The sequence below is a fragment of the Coturnix japonica genome, chromosome Z (assembly GCF_054131305.1).
Source record: "Coturnix japonica strain WE chromosome Z, WE-NBRP24, whole genome shotgun sequence".
NCBI lineage: Eukaryota > Metazoa > Chordata > Aves > Galliformes > Phasianidae > Coturnix > Coturnix japonica.
In genome coordinates, this window is record NC_140702.1 from 12690402 (window position 1) to 12709699 (window position 19298).

General features: G+C 45.8%; 6 protein-coding genes across 6 annotated transcripts; all 6 read left to right on the forward strand.

Moving 5' to 3' along the window:
* The first annotated feature begins 152 nt into the window (after positions 1-152).
* LOC146753737 (uncharacterized) lies at positions 153-6952 on the forward strand. Its single transcript, XM_085530220.1, has one exon. The coding sequence runs from the start codon at positions 1290-1292 to the stop codon at positions 2532-2534; it is 1245 nt and encodes a 414-aa protein (XP_085386346.1). The 5' UTR covers positions 153-1289; the 3' UTR covers positions 2535-6952.
* LOC146753738 (uncharacterized) lies at positions 4242-7320 on the forward strand. Its single transcript, XM_085530228.1, has one exon. The coding sequence runs from the start codon at positions 4458-4460 to the stop codon at positions 5700-5702; it is 1245 nt and encodes a 414-aa protein (XP_085386354.1). The 5' UTR covers positions 4242-4457; the 3' UTR covers positions 5703-7320.
* Positions 7123-9009, forward strand: LOC146753739 (uncharacterized). Its single transcript, XM_085530227.1, has one exon. It carries the CDS (start codon positions 7626-7628, stop codon positions 8868-8870), a length of 1245 nt encoding a protein of 414 aa, XP_085386353.1. The 5' UTR covers positions 7123-7625; the 3' UTR covers positions 8871-9009.
* Positions 9010-9656: 647 nt separating this feature from the next.
* LOC146753740 (uncharacterized) lies at positions 9657-12177 on the forward strand. Its single transcript, XM_085530229.1, has one exon. The coding sequence runs from the start codon at positions 10794-10796 to the stop codon at positions 12036-12038; it is 1245 nt and encodes a 414-aa protein (XP_085386355.1). The 5' UTR covers positions 9657-10793; the 3' UTR covers positions 12039-12177.
* Positions 12178-12645: 468 nt separating this feature from the next.
* Positions 12646-15345, forward strand: LOC146753741 (uncharacterized). Its single transcript, XM_085530230.1, has one exon. It carries the CDS (start codon positions 13962-13964, stop codon positions 15204-15206), a length of 1245 nt encoding a protein of 414 aa, XP_085386356.1. The 5' UTR covers positions 12646-13961; the 3' UTR covers positions 15207-15345.
* Positions 15346-17129: 1784 nt separating this feature from the next.
* LOC146753742 (uncharacterized) lies at positions 17130-18513 on the forward strand. The gene has a single exon (XM_085530224.1). It carries the CDS (start codon positions 17130-17132, stop codon positions 18372-18374), a length of 1245 nt encoding a protein of 414 aa, XP_085386350.1. The 3' UTR covers positions 18375-18513.
* Positions 18514-19298: the final 785 nt, after the last annotated feature.

Genomic DNA, 19298 nt, shown 5'->3' on the forward strand with positions numbered 1-19298 from the left:
TGTGACTGTGAGCTCCTAAGCTCCAAAGCCAGCTTCGCTGTAACTTCAGGAGCTTGTTTCATCTCAAAATGAATGGGTTAGGTTGGAGGAGATCGCCCTGCTCCAATCCTTGGGCAGGCTTCTCCATAAGGCTATGGATTCTCAGCGTCTGGAAATACTCATGACCTGATTGGTCATGTCCTTCCCATCCCTAACAAAATCTCTCTTGAAGGCTCTCCTACATCATCTCCAGAAGCGCCTGCAAGTTCCTGTGATTTCACACCTTTACTTAGAAACAACAGTGCAGCGTCTGAGGCACGGACTCAGATGTGAACCATCCAAATCGTTTATTACAAGTTCTCACATCCCTTATATACCTTCACAAGTTGTTATTTTCTAACTTTCCCATCCGCCCTTACAACTTTCCCAAACACCTTACATGTCAACAAAGCATTCTACAAAACACTTTGCAACTGTCCATGCAGGCACATATCCAATCAGAGCTGTGAGACTCTTCTTCTCCTTGCAGAGGTGTCCTTGGTTCTCATGCTGTTTATCTTGCTCCACAGCTGCTGCTCTGAACAGCTTTTCTTGTATCCCCACACAACAGAGATCCCAAAAGTAAAAGAGAACCTTTTTTAGGATTGATTACACCCAATTCGGTGTAAAAAAGCAGTCATTTCAACATAGTTTTAAGATTTCGTTATAGGGCGGTTGCAGGGGTTGACGTTCTATGACGTAGCTACTGACGTCATAAAGGCAAGACCAGTTACTAGCGGACTTTCATCAGCGTGTGCTTCACTCGGTGCTGTTAGCCCAGCTGGACGCACAGAGACAGTCGGCGAGCCTAATTTCTCAAAAGACAGAGGAAGCTGCTCCTGTTTTTCACATGTAAGTGATGGTCTCTTTCGGAAGTGGGTTTGGGAAGGTTCTATGTGAATCCTAAAGTTCCTGATCATGCCAAAGTGGTCACCTGGGAGTGGGGAGGGAAGACAAGAGTTCTTGCCTGCTAGAGAGACATCTGCCAGCATGATTCAACCCTGCAGCACTGAAAAGACCAACATTGCTGCAAAGACTGTACATGAAGCTGTTACGTTGCGCTGCTTCTTCGGTTGGTTGTGTCTCAGGACTAAGGCTGGCATTAATGTTGGCTGTTGCACGTTTCTGCACCTAGAGTTTAATACTTTATTTCTCTTGGGAATTAAGAGCACATATTTTTGTCTCCTTTTTTTGTAGAACAGAGCTTCCATAGCCTGTTTGTAGAGGACAGCAGCTCTTAGCCCAAAGTTAACATCCAGAAGCTGTAGACCATGACTACAGACACTTCTCCTGACTCCAAGTGTCCTATTTGCTCCAACAAACTGGACAATGTTGCCCGCCCAGATACTTGCTGGCACAGTTTCTGCTTCCGTTGTATCCTGGATCGGTCAAGAATCACAGCGGACTGCCCAGTCTGCACGATGCCCTTCAATTCCATCTTTCATTCAATCCGTGCTGACAATGACTTTCAAGAATACAAAGTCCCGCCTCCAGAAGATTATGATTCCCCCTATCCCAGCACCAGCGCTCTTACCCAAAGCATTCTGAACAAGTACAAGAATGGTCTGCTGGACTACAAATATCTCGCACCACCACGGGATGAAGGAAGTGGCTCAAACTCAGCAGTTACTGATATTCCTGGGTCGAAGCCCAGCTCACCTGTTTCTGCTGTTGGTCAGAGTCCCTGGGATGATGAAACTCCAGGGCCTTCATCCTCTATTTTAAAAGAGTACGGCGCAACCGCAGCTCCTCAGAAGGAGAGCACTGCCAAGAACTATACTTGGAAGAGAATTAAGCTGCAGCCTCGGAAGTGTCACAGTGAACACAATCTTAAAAGGAAGCGCTCAAGAAGCAGAGATGGCAGCAAACATCGGGACGAAAAAAGAAAGAAGTCAAGGTCTCATGGAATGAGCCCCTTTCAAGAAAGCCATGGAGGCTCCGGTAGCCATAAGAACACTGCAGCCAGAGATTCCAGCAGACCATATCACAAAGGCCGTGGACAAAGCAGCCAAGACAATGATCATCACAACAGAGGAGACAGCCACTGCAGCAAATACAAGCGTGACAGTCCAAAGACAGGCAGAGACAGCCCCTCCTGCAGGAAGAGGACTTATTCTGAAGCTCACTCTTCACAGAAGCCTACTGAGCCAGAATTCAAGTCCCAGGCCTTCACAGAAGGGACAGATCTGCAAGGTCAGATGGGACTACATGAGGGAGATGACTCCAATTACAGACGATGCAGATCAAGGAGTCGGTCACGCTCCAGATCAAATAGTCCCTCTGCAGAGGCAAGAAGAAGACGTGAAAAGCCTGGAGGAAAAAGAAAGTGCAAAACTCGGCACGTAGAAAAAACGGAGAAGCAAAACACCAGCACGGAGGAAAAATGCGGCACCGATATACCAACATCCAGTGATTACTACAAATACCTTTGCAGCCTTGCAGACTACCCAGTGAGCTGGGATGGAGAACCTGAGGAAAAGAGGGAAAGGAGAAGTCCAAGTGTGGAGAGCCTATGAAGGAAGAGCAGCAGACACCATGGCACTTCCTGAAAGGCACAGGAACCACCAGAAACATCACCATCATTAGTTTAATTCTTAGTTTAGTTCTTAGTTTAGTTCTTAGTTTAGTTCTTAAAATAAAAGTAGTTATGAACTATACTGTTGTATTAGTAAGTGTGATACAAGTTGATCTCAAATAAGAAGTAGAAATGTGTTACCGCATATATGGAATATCACTTCTAGTAGTGTCAGAAAAAGAAGAAAAAAAGTCAAGAATGGAACAAGTAAGCTGTAAGATCTTACGGGAACCATGTCTCAGTTAGGTGGAACTCAGTATCGAGTTCCTGCAATAGGCTAAAGAAATTAACAGCCTGCTGAGGGCAGGGATCTTTCTGAACTCGCGTTGTCAAAGAAGCAGTCATAGCCATCAGGAGAGGCTTTACGCAGTGCTTCATCCAAGGAAGAAACCGTCTTGTAATTGAAGGCTTCATCAAAGCCTATTTTTTTCAGATATGCAACCTTGCTATCTGAGCCAGCACAGCCCACCACTTTACAACCCTGCAAGGAAAGAAAGAGAGGATTTTTTCAACACAGGCTCGCAACATGAACACAAGTATGCTGGGTGAAAGGCTCATGCTTAAAGTCAGGTGCTTGTGACTGTGAGCTCCTAAGCTCCAAAGCCAGCTTCGCTGTAACTTCAGGAGCTTGTTTCATCTCAAAATGAATGGGTTAGGTTGGAGGAGATCGCCCTGCTCCAATCCTTGGGCAGGCTTCTCCATAAGGCTATGGATTCTCAGCGTCTGGAAATACTCATGACCTGACTGGTCATGTCCTTCCCATCCCTAACAAAATCTCTCTTGAAGGCTCTCCTACATCATCTCCAGAAGCGCCTGCAAGTTCCTGTGATTTCACACCTTTACTTAGAAACAACAGTGCAGCGTCTGAGGCACGGACTCAGATGTGAACCATCCAAATCGTTTATTACAAGTTCTCACATCCCTTATATACCTTCACAAGTTGTTATTTTCTAACTTTCCCATCCGCCCTTACAACTTTCCCAAACACCTTACATGTCAACAAAGCATTCTACAAAACACTTTGCAACTGTCCATGCAGGCACATATCCAATCAGAGCTGTGAGACTCTTCTTCTCCTTGCAGAGGTGTCCTTGGTTCTCATGCTGTTTATCTTGCTCCACAGCTGCTGCTCTGAACAGCTTTTCTTGTATCCCCACACAACAGAGATCCCAAAAGTAAAAGAGAACCTTTTTTAGGATTGATTACACCCAATTCGGTGTAAAAAAGCAGTCATTTCAACATAGTTTTAAGATTTCGTTATAGGGCGGTTGCAGGGGTTGACGTTCTATGACGTAGCTACTGACGTCATAAAGGCAAGACCAGTTACTAGCGGACTTTCATCAGCGTGTGCTTCACTCGGTGCTGTTAGCCCAGCTGGACGCACAGAGACAGTCGGCGAGCCTAATTTCTCAAAAGACAGAGGAAGCTGCTCCTGTTTTTCACATGTAAGTGATGGTCTCTTTCGGAAGTGGGTTTGGGAAGGTTCTATGTGAATCCTAAAGTTCCTGATCATGCCAAAGTGGTCACCTGGGAGTGGGGAGGGAAGACAAGAGTTCTTGCCTGCTAGAGAGACATCTGCCAGCATGATTCAACCCTGCAGCACTGAAAAGACCAACATTGCTGCAAAGACTGTACATGAAGCTGTTACGTTGCGCTGCTTCTTCGGTTGGTTGTGTCTCAGGACTAAGGCTGGCATTAATGTTGGCTGTTGCACGTTTCTGCACCTAGAGTTTAGTACTTTATTTCTCTTGGGAATTAAGAGCACATATTTTTGTCTCCTTTTTTTGTAGAACAGAGCTTCCATAGCCTGTTTGTAGAGGACAGCAGCTCTTAGCCCAAAGTTAACATCCAGAAGCTGTAGACCATGACTACAGACACTTCTCCTGACTCCAAGTGTCCTATTTGCTCCAACAAACTGGACAATGTTGCCCGCCCAGATACTTGCTGGCACAGTTTCTGCTTCCGTTGTATCCTGGATCGGTCAAGAATCACAGCGGACTGCCCAGTCTGCACGATGCCCTTCAATTCCATCTTTCATTCAATCCGTGCTGACAATGACTTTCAAGAATACAAAGTCCCGCCTCCAGAAGATTATGATTCCCCCTATCCCAGCACCAGCGCTCTTACCCAAAGCATTCTGAACAAGTACAAGAATGGTCTGCTGGACTACAAATATCTCGCACCACCACGGGATGAAGGAAGTGGCTCAAACTCAGCAGTTACTGATATTCCTGGGTCGAAGCCCAGCTCACCTGTTTCTGCTGTTGGTCAGAGTCCCTGGGATGATGAAACTCCAGGGCCTTCATCCTCTATTTTAAAAGAGTACGGCGCAACCGCAGCTCCTCAGAAGGAGAGCACTGCCAAGAACTATACTTGGAAGAGAATTAAGCTGCAGCCTCGGAAGTGTCACAGTGAACACAATCTTAAAAGGAAGCGCTCAAGAAGCAGAGATGGCAGCAAACATCGGGACGAAAAAAGAAAGAAGTCAAGGTCTCATGGAATGAGCCCCTTTCAAGAAAGCCATGGAGGCTCCGGTAGCCATAAGAACACTGCAGCCAGAGATTCCAGCAGACCATATCACAAAGGCCGTGGACAAAGCAGCCAAGACAATGATCATCACAACAGAGGAGACAGCCACTGCAGCAAATACAAGCGTGACAGTCCAAAGACAGGCAGAGACAGCCCCTCCTGCAGGAAGAGGACTTATTCTGAAGCTCACTCTTCACAGAAGCCTACTGAGCCAGAATTCAAGTCCCAGGCCTTCACAGAAGGGACAGATCTGCAAGGTCAGATGGGACTACATGAGGGAGATGACTCCAATTACAGACGATGCAGATCAAGGAGTCGGTCACGCTCCAGATCAAATAGTCCCTCTGCAGAGGCAAGAAGAAGACGTGAAAAGCCTGGAGGAAAAAGAAAGTGCAAAACTCGGCACGTAGAAAAAACGGAGAAGCAAAACACCAGCACGGAGGAAAAATGCGGCACCGATATACCAACATCCAGTGATTACTACAAATACCTTTGCAGCCTTGCAGACTACCCAGTGAGCTGGGATGGAGAACCTGAGGAAAAGAGGGAAAGGAGAAGTCCAAGTGTGGAGAGCCTATGAAGGAAGAGCAGCAGACACCATGGCACTTCCTGAAAGGCACAGGAACCACCAGAAACATCACCATCATTAGTTTAATTCTTAGTTTAGTTCTTAGTTTAGTTCTTAGTTTAGTTCTTAAAATAAAAGTAGTTATGAACTATACTGTTGTATTAGTAAGTGTGATACAAGTTGATCTCAAATAAGAAGTAGAAATGTGTTACCGCATATATGGAATATCACTTCTAGTAGTGTCAGAAAAAGAAGAAAAAAAGTCAAGAATGGAACAAGTAAGCTGTAAGATCTTACGGGAACCATGTCTCAGTTAGGTGGAACTCAGTATCGAGTTCCTGCAATAGGCTAAAGAAATTAACAGCCTGCTGAGGGCAGGGATCTTTCTGAACTCGCGTTGTCAAAGAAGCAGTCATAGCCATCAGGAGAGGCTTTACGCAGTGCTTCATCCAAGGAAGAAACCGTCTTGTAATTGAAGGCTTCATCAAAGCCTATTTTTTTCAGATATGCAACCTTGCTATCTGAGCCAGCACAGCCCACCACTTTACAACCCTGCAAGGAAAGAAAGAGAGGATTTTTTCAACACAGGCTCGCAACATGAACACAAGTATGCTGGGTGAAAGGCTCATGCTTAAAGTCAGGTGCTTGTGACTGTGAGCTCCTAAGCTCCAAAGCCAGCTTCGCTGTAACTTCAGGAGCTTGTTTCATCTCAAAATGAATGGGTTAGGTTGGAGGAGATCGCCCTGCTCCAATCCTTGGGCAGGCTTCTCCATAAGGCTATGGATTCTCAGCGTCTGGAAATACTCATGACCTGACTGGTCATGTCCTTCCCATCCCTAACAAAATCTCTCTTGAAGGCTCTCCTACATCATCTCCAGAAGCGCCTGCAAGTTCCTGTGATTTCACACCTTTACTTAGAAACAACAGTGCAGCGTCTGAGGCACGGACTCAGATGTGAACCATCCAAATCGTTTATTACAAGTTCTCACATCCCTTATATACCTTCACAAGTTGTTATTTTCTAACTTTCCCATCCGCCCTTACAACTTTCCCAAACACCTTACATGTCAACAAAGCATTCTACAAAACACTTTGCAACTGTCCATGCAGGCACATATCCAATCAGAGCTGTGAGACTCTTCTTCTCCTTGCAGAGGTGTCCTTGGTTCTCATGCTGTTTATCTTGCTCCACAGCTGCTGCTCTGAACAGCTTTTCTTGTATCCCCACACAACAGAGATCCCAAAAGTAAAAGAGAACCTTTTTTAGGATTGATTACACCCAATTCGGTGTAAAAAAGCAGTCATTTCAACATAGTTTTAAGATTTCGTTATAGGGCGGTTGCAGGGGTTGACGTTCTATGACGTAGCTACTGACGTCATAAAGGCAAGACCAGTTACTAGCGGACTTTCATCAGCGTGTGCTTCACTCGGTGCTGTTAGCCCAGCTGGACGCACAGAGACAGTCGGCGAGCCTAATTTCTCAAAAGACAGAGGAAGCTGCTCCTGTTTTTCACATGTAAGTGATGGTCTCTTTCGGAAGTGGGTTTGGGAAGGTTCTATGTGAATCCTAAAGTTCCTGATCATGCCAAAGTGGTCACCTGGGAGTGGGGAGGGAAGACAAGAGTTCTTGCCTGCTAGAGAGACATCTGCCAGCATGATTCAACCCTGCAGCACTGAAAAGACCAACATTGCTGCAAAGACTGTACATGAAGCTGTTACGTTGCGCTGCTTCTTCGGTTGGTTGTGTCTCAGGACTAAGGCTGGCATTAATGTTGGCTGTTGCACGTTTCTGCACCTAGAGTTTAATACTTTATTTCTCTTGGGAATTAAGAGCACATATTTTTGTCTCCTTTTTTTGTAGAACAGAGCTTCCATAGCCTGTTTGTAGAGGACAGCAGCTCTTAGCCCAAAGTTAACATCCAGAAGCTGTAGACCATGACTACAGACACTTCTCCTGACTCCAAGTGTCCTATTTGCTCCAACAAACTGGACAATGTTGCCCGCCCAGATACTTGCTGGCACAGTTTCTGCTTCCGTTGTATCCTGGATCGGTCAAGAATCACAGCGGACTGCCCAGTCTGCACGATGCCCTTCAATTCCATCTTTCATTCAATCCGTGCTGACAATGACTTTCAAGAATACAAAGTCCCGCCTCCAGAAGATTATGATTCCCCCTATCCCAGCACCAGCGCTCTTACCCAAAGCATTCTGAACAAGTACAAGAATGGTCTGCTGGACTACAAATATCTCGCACCACCACGGGATGAAGGAAGTGGCTCAAACTCAGCAGTTACTGATATTCCTGGGTCGAAGCCCAGCTCACCTGTTTCTGCTGTTGGTCAGAGTCCCTGGGATGATGAAACTCCAGGGCCTTCATCCTCTATTTTAAAAGAGTACGGCGCAACCGCAGCTCCTCAGAAGGAGAGCACTGCCAAGAACTATACTTGGAAGAGAATTAAGCTGCAGCCTCGGAAGTGTCACAGTGAACACAATCTTAAAAGGAAGCGCTCAAGAAGCAGAGATGGCAGCAAACATCGGGACGAAAAAAGAAAGAAGTCAAGGTCTCATGGAATGAGCCCCTTTCAAGAAAGCCATGGAGGCTCCGGTAGCCATAAGAACACTGCAGCCAGAGATTCCAGCAGACCATATCACAAAGGCCGTGGACAAAGCAGCCAAGACAATGATCATCACAACAGAGGAGACAGCCACTGCAGCAAATACAAGCGTGACAGTCCAAAGACAGGCAGAGACAGCCCCTCCTGCAGGAAGAGGACTTATTCTGAAGCTCACTCTTCACAGAAGCCTACTGAGCCAGAATTCAAGTCCCAGGCCTTCACAGAAGGGACAGATCTGCAAGGTCAGATGGGACTACATGAGGGAGATGACTCCAATTACAGACGATGCAGATCAAGGAGTCGGTCACGCTCCAGATCAAATAGTCCCTCTGCAGAGGCAAGAAGAAGACGTGAAAAGCCTGGAGGAAAAAGAAAGTGCAAAACTCGGCACGTAGAAAAAACGGAGAAGCAAAACACCAGCACGGAGGAAAAATGCGGCACCGATATACCAACATCCAGTGATTACTACAAATACCTTTGCAGCCTTGCAGACTACCCAGTGAGCTGGGATGGAGAACCTGAGGAAAAGAGGGAAAGGAGAAGTCCAAGTGTGGAGAGCCTATGAAGGAAGAGCAGCAGACACCATGGCACTTCCTGAAAGGCACAGGAACCACCAGAAACATCACCATCATTAGTTTAATTCTTAGTTTAGTTCTTAGTTTAGTTCTTAGTTTAGTTCTTAAAATAAAAGTAGTTATGAACTATACTGTTGTATTAGTAAGTGTGATACAAGTTGATCTCAAATAAGAAGTAGAAATGTGTTACCGCATATATGGAATATCACTTCTAGTAGTGTCAGAAAAAGAAGAAAAAAAGTCAAGAATGGAACAAGTAAGCTGTAAGATCTTACGGGAACCATGTCTCAGTTAGGTGGAACTCAGTATCGAGTTCCTGCAATAGGCTAAAGAAATTAACAGCCTGCTGAGGGCAGGGATCTTTCTGAACTCGCGTTGTCAAAGAAGCAGTCATAGCCATCAGGAGAGGCTTTACGCAGTGCTTCATCCAAGGAAGAAACCGTCTTGTAATTGAAGGCTTCATCAAAGCCTATTTTTTTCAGATATGCAACCTTGCTATCTGAGCCAGCACAGCCCACCACTTTACAACCCTGCAAGGAAAGAAAGAGAGGATTTTTTCAACACAGGCTCGCAACATGAACACAAGTATGCTGGGTGAAAGGCTCATGCTTAAAGTCAGGTGCTTGTGACTGTGAGCTCCTAAGCTCCAAAGCCAGCTTCGCTGTAACTTCAGGAGCTTGTTTCATCTCAAAATGAATGGGTTAGGTTGGAGGAGATCGCCCTGCTCCAATCCTTGGGCAGGCTTCTCCATAAGGCTATGGATTCTCAGCGTCTGGAAATACTCATGACCTGATTGGTCATGTCCTTCCCATCCCTAACAAAATCTCTCTTGAAGGCTCTCCTACATCATCTCCAGAAGCGCCTGCAAGTTCCTGTGATTTCACACCTTTACTTAGAAACAACAGTGCAGCGTCTGAGGCACGGACTCAGATGTGAACCATCCAAATCGTTTATTACAAGTTCTCACATCCCTTATATACCTTCACAAGTTGTTATTTTCTAACTTTCCCATCCGCCCTTACAACTTTCCCAAACACCTTACATGTCAACAAAGCATTCTACAAAACACTTTGCAACTGTCCATGCAGGCACATATCCAATCAGAGCTGTGAGACTCTTCTTCTCCTTGCAGAGGTGTCCTTGGTTCTCATGCTGTTTATCTTGCTCCACAGCTGCTGCTCTGAACAGCTTTTCTTGTATCCCCACACAACAGAGATCCCAAAAGTAAAAGAGAACCTTTTTTAGGATTGATTACACCCAATTCGGTGTAAAAAAGCAGTCATTTCAACATAGTTTTAAGATTTCGTTATAGGGCGGTTGCAGGGGTTGACGTTCTATGACGTAGCTACTGACGTCATAAAGGCAAGACCAGTTACTAGCGGACTTTCATCAGCGTGTGCTTCACTCGGTGCTGTTAGCCCAGCTGGACGCACAGAGACAGTCGGCGAGCCTAATTTCTCAAAAGACAGAGGAAGCTGCTCCTGTTTTTCACATGTAAGTGATGGTCTCTTTCGGAAGTGGGTTTGGGAAGGTTCTATGTGAATCCTAAAGTTCCTGATCATGCCAAAGTGGTCACCTGGGAGTGGGGAGGGAAGACAAGAGTTCTTGCCTGCTAGAGAGACATCTGCCAGCATGATTCAACCCTGCAGCACTGAAAAGACCAACATTGCTGCAAAGACTGTACATGAAGCTGTTACGTTGCGCTGCTTCTTCGGTTGGTTGTGTCTCAGGACTAAGGCTGGCATTAATGTTGGCTGTTGCACGTTTCTGCACCTAGAGTTTAATACTTTATTTCTCTTGGGAATTAAGAGCACATATTTTTGTCTCCTTTTTTTGTAGAACAGAGCTTCCATAGCCTGTTTGTAGAGGACAGCAGCTCTTAGCCCAAAGTTAACATCCAGAAGCTGTAGACCATGACTACAGACACTTCTCCTGACTCCAAGTGTCCTATTTGCTCCAACAAACTGGACAATGTTGCCCGCCCAGATACTTGCTGGCACAGTTTCTGCTTCCGTTGTATCCTGGATCGGTCAAGAATCACAGCGGACTGCCCAGTCTGCACGATGCCCTTCAATTCCATCTTTCATTCAATCCGTGCTGACAATGACTTTCAAGAATACAAAGTCCCGCCTCCAGAAGATTATGATTCCCCCTATCCCAGCACCAGCGCTCTTACCCAAAGCATTCTGAACAAGTACAAGAATGGTCTGCTGGACTACAAATATCTCGCACCACCACGGGATGAAGGAAGTGGCTCAAACTCAGCAGTTACTGATATTCCTGGGTCGAAGCCCAGCTCACCTGTTTCTGCTGTTGGTCAGAGTCCCTGGGATGATGAAACTCCAGGGCCTTCATCCTCTATTTTAAAAGAGTACGGCGCAACCGCAGCTCCTCAGAAGGAGAGCACTGCCAAGAACTATACTTGGAAGAGAATTAAGCTGCAGCCTCGGAAGTGTCACAGTGAACACAATCTTAAAAGGAAGCGCTCAAGAAGCAGAGATGGCAGCAAACATCGGGACGAAAAAAGAAAGAAGTCAAGGTCTCATGGAATGAGCCCCTTTCAAGAAAGCCATGGAGGCTCCGGTAGCCATAAGAACACTGCAGCCAGAGATTCCAGCAGACCATATCACAAAGGCCGTGGACAAAGCAGCCAAGACAATGATCATCACAACAGAGGAGACAGCCACTGCAGCAAATACAAGCGTGACAGTCCAAAGACAGGCAGAGACAGCCCCTCCTGCAGGAAGAGGACTTATTCTGAAGCTCACTCTTCACAGAAGCCTACTGAGCCAGAATTCAAGTCCCAGGCCTTCACAGAAGGGACAGATCTGCAAGGTCAGATGGGACTACATGAGGGAGATGACTCCAATTACAGACGATGCAGATCAAGGAGTCGGTCACGCTCCAGATCAAATAGTCCCTCTGCAGAGGCAAGAAGAAGACGTGAAAAGCCTGGAGGAAAAAGAAAGTGCAAAACTCGGCACGTAGAAAAAACGGAGAAGCAAAACACCAGCACGGAGGAAAAATGCGGCACCGATATACCAACATCCAGTGATTACTACAAATACCTTTGCAGCCTTGCAGACTACCCAGTGAGCTGGGATGGAGAACCTGAGGAAAAGAGGGAAAGGAGAAGTCCAAGTGTGGAGAGCCTATGAAGGAAGAGCAGCAGACACCATGGCACTTCCTGAAAGGCACAGGAACCACCAGAAACATCACCATCATTAGTTTAATTCTTAGTTTAGTTCTTAGTTTAGTTCTTAGTTTAGTTCTTAAAATAAAAGTAGTTATGAACTATACTGTTGTATTAGTAAGTGTGATACAAGTTGATCTCAAATAAGAAGTAGAAATGTGTTACCGCATATATGGAATATCACTTCTAGTAGTGTCAGAAAAAGAAGAAAAAAAGTCAAGAATGGAACAAGTAAGCTGTAAGATCTTACGGGAACCATGTCTCAGTTAGGTGGAACTCAGTATCGAGTTCCTGCAATAGGCTAAAGAAATTAACAGCCTGCTGAGGGCAGGGATCTTTCTGAACTCGCGTTGTCAAAGAAGCAGTCATAGCCATCAGGAGAGGCTTTACACAGTGCTTCATCCAAGGAAGAAACCGTCTTGTAATTGAAGGCTTCATCAAAGCCTATTTTTTTCAGATATGCAACCTTGCTATCTGAGCCAGCACAGCCCACCACTTTACAACCCTGCAAGGAAAGAAAGAGAGGATTTTTTCAACACAGGCTCGCAACATGAACACAAGTATGCTGGGTGAAAGGCTCATGCTTAAAGTCAGGTGCTTGTGACTGTGAGCTCCTAAGCTCCAAAGCCAGCTTCGCTGTAACTTCAGGAGCTTGTTTCATCTCAAAATGAATGGGTTAGGTTGGAGGAGATCGCCCTGCTCCAATCCTTGGGCAGGCTTCTCCATAAGGCTATGGATTCTCAGCGTCTGGAAATACTCATGACCTGATTGGTCATGTCCTTCCCATCCCTAACAAAATCTCTCTTGAAGGCTCTCCTACATCATCTCCAGAAGCGCCTGCAAGTTCCTGTGATTTCACACCTTTACTTAGAAACAACAGTGCAGCGTCTGAGGCACGGACTCAGATGTGAACCATCCAAATCGTTTATTACAAGTTCTCACATCCCTTATATACCTTCACAAGTTGTTATTTTCTAACTTTCCCATCCGCCCTTACAACTTTCCCAAACACCTTACATGTCAACAAAGCATTCTACAAAACACTTTGCAACTGTCCATGCAGGCACATATCCAATCAGAGCTGTGAGACTCTTCTTCTCCTTGCAGAGGTGTCCTTGGTTCTCATGCTGTTTATCTTGCTCCACAGCTGCTGCTCTGAACAGCTTTTCTTGTATCCCCACACAACAGAGATCCCAAAAGTAAAAGAGAACCTTTTTTAGGATTGATTACACCCAATTCGGTGTAAAAAAGCAGTCATTTCAACATAGTTTTAAGATTTCGTTATAGGGCGGTTGCAGGGGTTGACGTTCTATGACGTAGCTACTGACGTCATAAAGGCAAGACCAGTTACTAGCGGACTTTCATCAGCGTGTGCTTCACTCGGTGCTGTTAGCCCAGCTGGACGCACAGAGACAGTCGGCGAGCCTAATTTCTCAAAAGACAGAGGAAGCTGCTCCTGTTTTTCACATGTAAGTGATGGTCTCTTTCGGAAGTGGGTTTGGGAAGGTTCTATGTGAATCCTAAAGTTCCTGATCATGCCAAAGTGGTCACCTGGGAGTGGGGAGGGAAGACAAGAGTTCTTGCCTGCTAGAGAGACATCTGCCAGCATGATTCAACCCTGCAGCACTGAAAAGACCAACATTGCTGCAAAGACTGTACATGAAGCTGTTACGTTGCGCTGCTTCTTCGGTTGGTTGTGTCTCAGGACTAAGGCTGGCATTAATGTTGGCTGTTGCACGTTTCTGCACCTAGAGTTTAGTACTTTATTTCTCTTGGGAATTAAGAGCACATATTTTTGTCTCCTTTTTTTGTAGAACAGAGCTTCCATAGCCTGTTTGTAGAGGACAGCAGCTCTTAGCCCAAAGTTAACATCCAGAAGCTGTAGACCATGACTACAGACACTTCTCCTGACTCCAAGTGTCCTATTTGCTCCAACAAACTGGACAATGTTGCCCGCCCAGATACTTGCTGGCACAGTTTCTGCTTCCGTTGTATCCTGGATCGGTCAAGAATCACAGCGGACTGCCCAGTCTGCACGATGCCCTTCAATTCCATCTTTCATTCAATCCGTGCTGACAATGACTTTCAAGAATACAAAGTCCCGCCTCCAGAAGATTATGATTCCCCCTATCCCAGCACCAGCGCTCTTACCCAAAGCATTCTGAACAAGTACAAGAATGGTCTGCTGGACTACAAATATCTCGCACCACCACGGGATGAAGGAAGTGGCTCAAACTCAGCAGTTACTGATATTCCTGGGTCGAAGCCCAGCTCACCTGTTTCTGCTGTTGGTCAGAGTCCCTGGGATGATGAAACTCCAGGGCCTTCATCCTCTATTTTAAAAGAGTACGGCGCAACCGCAGCTCCTCAGAAGGAGAGCACTGCCAAGAACTATACTTGGAAGAGAATTAAGCTGCAGCCTCGGAAGTGTCACAGTGAACACAATCTTAAAAGGAAGCGCTCAAGAAGCAGAGATGGCAGCAAACATCGGGACGAAAAAAGAAAGAAGTCAAGGTCTCATGGAATGAGCCCCTTTCAAGAAAGCCATGGAGGCTCCGGTAGCCATAAGAACACTGCAGCCAGAGATTCCAGCAGACCATATCACAAAGGCCGTGGACAAAGCAGCCAAGACAATGATCATCACAACAGAGGAGACAGCCACTGCAGCAAATACAAGCGTGACAGTCCAAAGACAGGCAGAGACAGCCCCTCCTGCAGGAAGAGGACTTATTCTGAAGCTCACTCTTCACAGAAGCCTACTGAGCCAGAATTCAAGTCCCAGGCCTTCACAGAAGGGACAGATCTGCAAGGTCAGATGGGACTACATGAGGGAGATGACTCCAATTACAGACGATGCAGATCAAGGAGTCGGTCACGCTCCAGATCAAATAGTCCCTCTGCAGAGGCAAGAAGAAGACGTGAAAAGCCTGGAGGAAAAAGAAAGTGCAAAACTCGGCACGTAGAAAAAACGGAGAAGCAAAACACCAGCACGGAGGAAAAATGCGGCACCGATATACCAACATCCAGTGATTACTACAAATACCTTTGCAGCCTTGCAGACTACCCAGTGAGCTGGGATGGAGAACCTGAGGAAAAGAGGGAAAGGAGAAGTCCAAGTGTGGAGAGCCTATGAAGGAAGAGCAGCAGACACCATGGCACTTCCTGAAAGGCACAGGAACCACCAGAAACATCACCATCATTAGTTTAATTCTTAGTTTAGTTCTTAGTTTAGTTCTTAGTTTAGTTCTTAAAATAAAAGTAGTTATGAACTATACTGTTGTATTAGTAAGTGTGATACAAGTTGATCTCAAATAAGAAGTAGAAATGTGTTACCGCATATATGGAATATCACTTCTAGTAGTGTCAGAAAAAGAAGAAAAAAAGTCAAGAATGGAACAAGTAAGCTGTAAGATCTTACGGGAACCATGTCTCAGTTAGGTGGAACTCAGTATCGAGTTCCTGCAATAGGCTAAAGAAATTAACAGCCTGCTGAGGGCAGGGATCTTTCTGAACTCGCGTTGTCAAAGAAGCAGTCATAGCCATCAGGAGAGGCTTTACGCAGTGCTTCATCCAAGGAAGAAACCGTCTTGTAATTGAAGGCTTCATCAAAGCCTATTTTTTTCAGATATGCAACCTTGCTATCTGAGCCAGCACAGCCCACCACTTTACAACCCTGCAAGGAAAGAAAGAGAGGATTTTTTCAACACAGGCTCGCAACATGAACACAAGTATGCTGGGTGAAAGGCTCATGCTTAAAGTCAGGTGCTTGTGACTGTGAGCTCCTAAGCTCCAAAGCCAGCTTCGCTGTAACTTCAGGAGCTTGTTTCATCTCAAAATGAATGGGTTAGGTTGGAGGAGATCGCCCTGCTCCAATCCTTGGGCAGGCTTCTCCATAAGGCTATGGATTCTCAGCGTCTGGAAATACTCATGACCTGACTGGTCATGTCCTTCCCATCCCTAACAAAATCTCTCTTGAAGGCTCTCCTACATCATCTCCAGAAGCGCCTGCAAGTTCCTGTGATTTCACACCTTTACTTAGAAACAACAGTGCAGCGTCTGAGGCACGGACTCAGATGTGAACCATCCAAATCGTTTATTACAAGTTCTCACATCCCTTATATACCTTCACAAGTTGTTATTTTCTAACTTTCCCATCCGCCCTTACAACTTTCCCAAACACCTTACATGTCAACAAAGCATTCTACAAAACACTTTGCAACTGTCCATGCAGGCACATATCCAATCAGAGCTGTGAGACTCTTCTTCTCCTTGCAGAGGTGTCCTTGGTTCTCATGCTGTTTATCTTGCTCCACAGCTGCTGCTCTGAACAGCTTTTCTTGTATCCCCACACAACAGAGATCCCAAAAGTAAAAGAGAACCTTTTTTAGGATTGATTACACCCAATTCGGTGTAAAAAAGCAGTCATTTCAACATAGTTTTAAGATTTCGTTATAGGGCGGTTGCAGGGGTTGACGTTCTATGACGTAGCTACTGACGTCATAAAGGCAAGACCAGTTACTAGCGGACTTTCATCAGCGTGTGCTTCACTCGGTGCTGTTAGCCCAGCTGGACGCACAGAGACAGTCGGCGAGCCTAATTTCTCAAAAGACAGAGGAAGCTGCTCCTGTTTTTCACATGTAAGTGATGGTCTCTTTCGGAAGTGGGTTTGGGAAGGTTCTATGTGAATCCTAAAGTTCCTGATCATGCCAAAGTGGTCACCTGGGAGTGGGGAGGGAAGACAAGAGTTCTTGCCTGCTAGAGAGACATCTGCCAGCATGATTCAACCCTGCAGCACTGAAAAGACCAACATTGCTGCAAAGACTGTACATGAAGCTGTTACGTTGCGCTGCTTCTTCGGTTGGTTGTGTCTCAGGACTAAGGCTGGCATTAATGTTGGCTGTTGCACGTTTCTGCACCTAGAGTTTAATACTTTATTTCTCTTGGGAATTAAGAGCACATATTTTTGTCTCCTTTTTTTGTAGAACAGAGCTTCCATAGCCTGTTTGTAGAGGACAGCAGCTCTTAGCCCAAAGTTAACATCCAGAAGCTGTAGACCATGACTACAGACACTTCTCCTGACTCCAAGTGTCCTATTTGCTCCAACAAACTGGACAATGTTGCCCGCCCAGATACTTGCTGGCACAGTTTCTGCTTCCGTTGTATCCTGGATCGGTCAAGAATCACAGCGGACTGCCCAGTCTGCACGATGCCCTTCAATTCCATCTTTCATTCAATCCGTGCTGACAATGACTTTCAAGAATACAAAGTCCCGCCTCCAGAAGATTATGATTCCCCCTATCCCAGCACCAGCGCTCTTACCCAAAGCATTCTGAACAAGTACAAGAATGGTCTGCTGGACTACAAATATCTCGCACCACCACGGGATGAAGGAAGTGGCTCAAACTCAGCAGTTACTGATATTCCTGGGTCGAAGCCCAGCTCACCTGTTTCTGCTGTTGGTCAGAGTCCCTGGGATGATGAAACTCCAGGGCCTTCATCCTCTATTTTAAAAGAGTACGGCGCAACCGCAGCTCCTCAGAAGGAGAGCACTGCCAAGAACTATACTTGGAAGAGAATTAAGCTGCAGCCTCGGAAGTGTCACAGTGAACACAATCTTAAAAGGAAGCGCTCAAGAAGCAGAGATGGCAGCAAACATCGGGACGAAAAAAGAAAGAAGTCAAGGTCTCATGGAATGAGCCCCTTTCAAGAAAGCCATGGAGGCTCCGGTAGCCATAAGAACACTGCAGCCAGAGATTCCAGCAGACCATATCACAAAGGCCGTGGACAAAGCAGCCAAGACAATGATCATCACAACAGAGGAGACAGCCACTGCAGCAAATACAAGCGTGACAGTCCAAAGACAGGCAGAGACAGCCCCTCCTGCAGGAAGAGGACTTATTCTGAAGCTCACTCTTCACAGAAGCCTACTGAGCCAGAATTCAAGTCCCAGGCCTTCACAGAAGGGACAGATCTGCAAGGTCAGATGGGACTACATGAGGGAGATGACTCCAATTACAGACGATGCAGATCAAGGAGTCGGTCACGCTCCAGATCAAATAGTCCCTCTGCAGAGGCAAGAAGAAGACGTGAAAAGCCTGGAGGAAAAAGAAAGTGCAAAACTCGGCACGTAGAAAAAACGGAGAAGCAAAACACCAGCACGGAGGAAAAATGCGGCACCGATATACCAACATCCAGTGATTACTACAAATACCTTTGCAGCCTTGCAGACTACCCAGTGAGCTGGGATGGAGAACCTGAGGAAAAGAGGGAAAGGAGAAGTCCAAGTGTGGAGAGCCTATGAAGGAAGAGCAGCAGACACCATGGCACTTCCTGAAAGGCACAGGAACCACCAGAAACATCACCATCATTAGTTTAATTCTTAGTTTAGTTCTTAGTTTAGTTCTTAGTTTAGTTCTTAAAATAAAAGTAGTTATGAACTATACTGTTGTATTAGTAAGTGTGATACAAGTTGATCTCAAATAAGAAGTAGAAATGTGTTACCGCATATATGGAATATCACTTCTAGTAGTGTCAGAAAAAGAAGAAAAAAAGTCAAGAATGGAACAAGTAAGCTGTAAGATCTTACGGGAACCATGTCTCAGTTAGGTGGAACTCAGTATCGAGTTCCTGCAATAGGCTAAAGAAATTAACAGCCTGCTGAGGGCAGGGATCTTTCTGAACTCGCGTTGTCAAAGAAGCAGTCATAGCCATCAGGAGAGGCTTTACGCAGTGCTTCATCCAAGGAAGAAACCGTCTTGTAATTGAAGGCTTCATCAAAGCCTATTTTTTTCAGATATGCAACCTTGCTATCTGAGCCAGCACAGCCCACCACTTTACAACCCTGCAAGGAAAGAAAGAGAGGATTTTTTCAACACAGGCTCGCAACATGAACACAAGTATGCTGGGTGAAAGGCTCATGCTTAAAGTCAGGTGCTTGTGACTGTGAGCTCCTAAGCTCCAAAGCCAGCTTCGCTGTAACTTCAGGAGCTTGTTTCATCTCAAAATGAATGGGTTAGGTTGGAGGAGATCGCCCTGCTCCAATCCTTGGGCAGGCTTCTCCATAAGGCTATGGATTCTCAGCGTCTGGAAATACTCATGACCTGATTGGTCATGTCCTTCCCATCCCTAACAAAATCTCTCTTGAAGGCTCTCCTACATCATCTCCAGAAGCGCCTGCAAGTTCCTGTGATTTCACACCTTTACTTAGAAACAACAGTGCAGCGTC

Coding starts and splice junctions, on each gene's coding strand:
- LOC146753737 (XM_085530220.1), top strand. CDS start 1,290: ATGACTACAGACACTTCTCCTGACTCCAAGTGTCCTATTTGCTCCAAC.
- LOC146753738 (XM_085530228.1), top strand. CDS start 4,458: ATGACTACAGACACTTCTCCTGACTCCAAGTGTCCTATTTGCTCCAAC.
- LOC146753739 (XM_085530227.1), top strand. CDS start 7,626: ATGACTACAGACACTTCTCCTGACTCCAAGTGTCCTATTTGCTCCAAC.
- LOC146753740 (XM_085530229.1), top strand. CDS start 10,794: ATGACTACAGACACTTCTCCTGACTCCAAGTGTCCTATTTGCTCCAAC.
- LOC146753741 (XM_085530230.1), top strand. CDS start 13,962: ATGACTACAGACACTTCTCCTGACTCCAAGTGTCCTATTTGCTCCAAC.
- LOC146753742 (XM_085530224.1), top strand. CDS start 17,130: ATGACTACAGACACTTCTCCTGACTCCAAGTGTCCTATTTGCTCCAAC.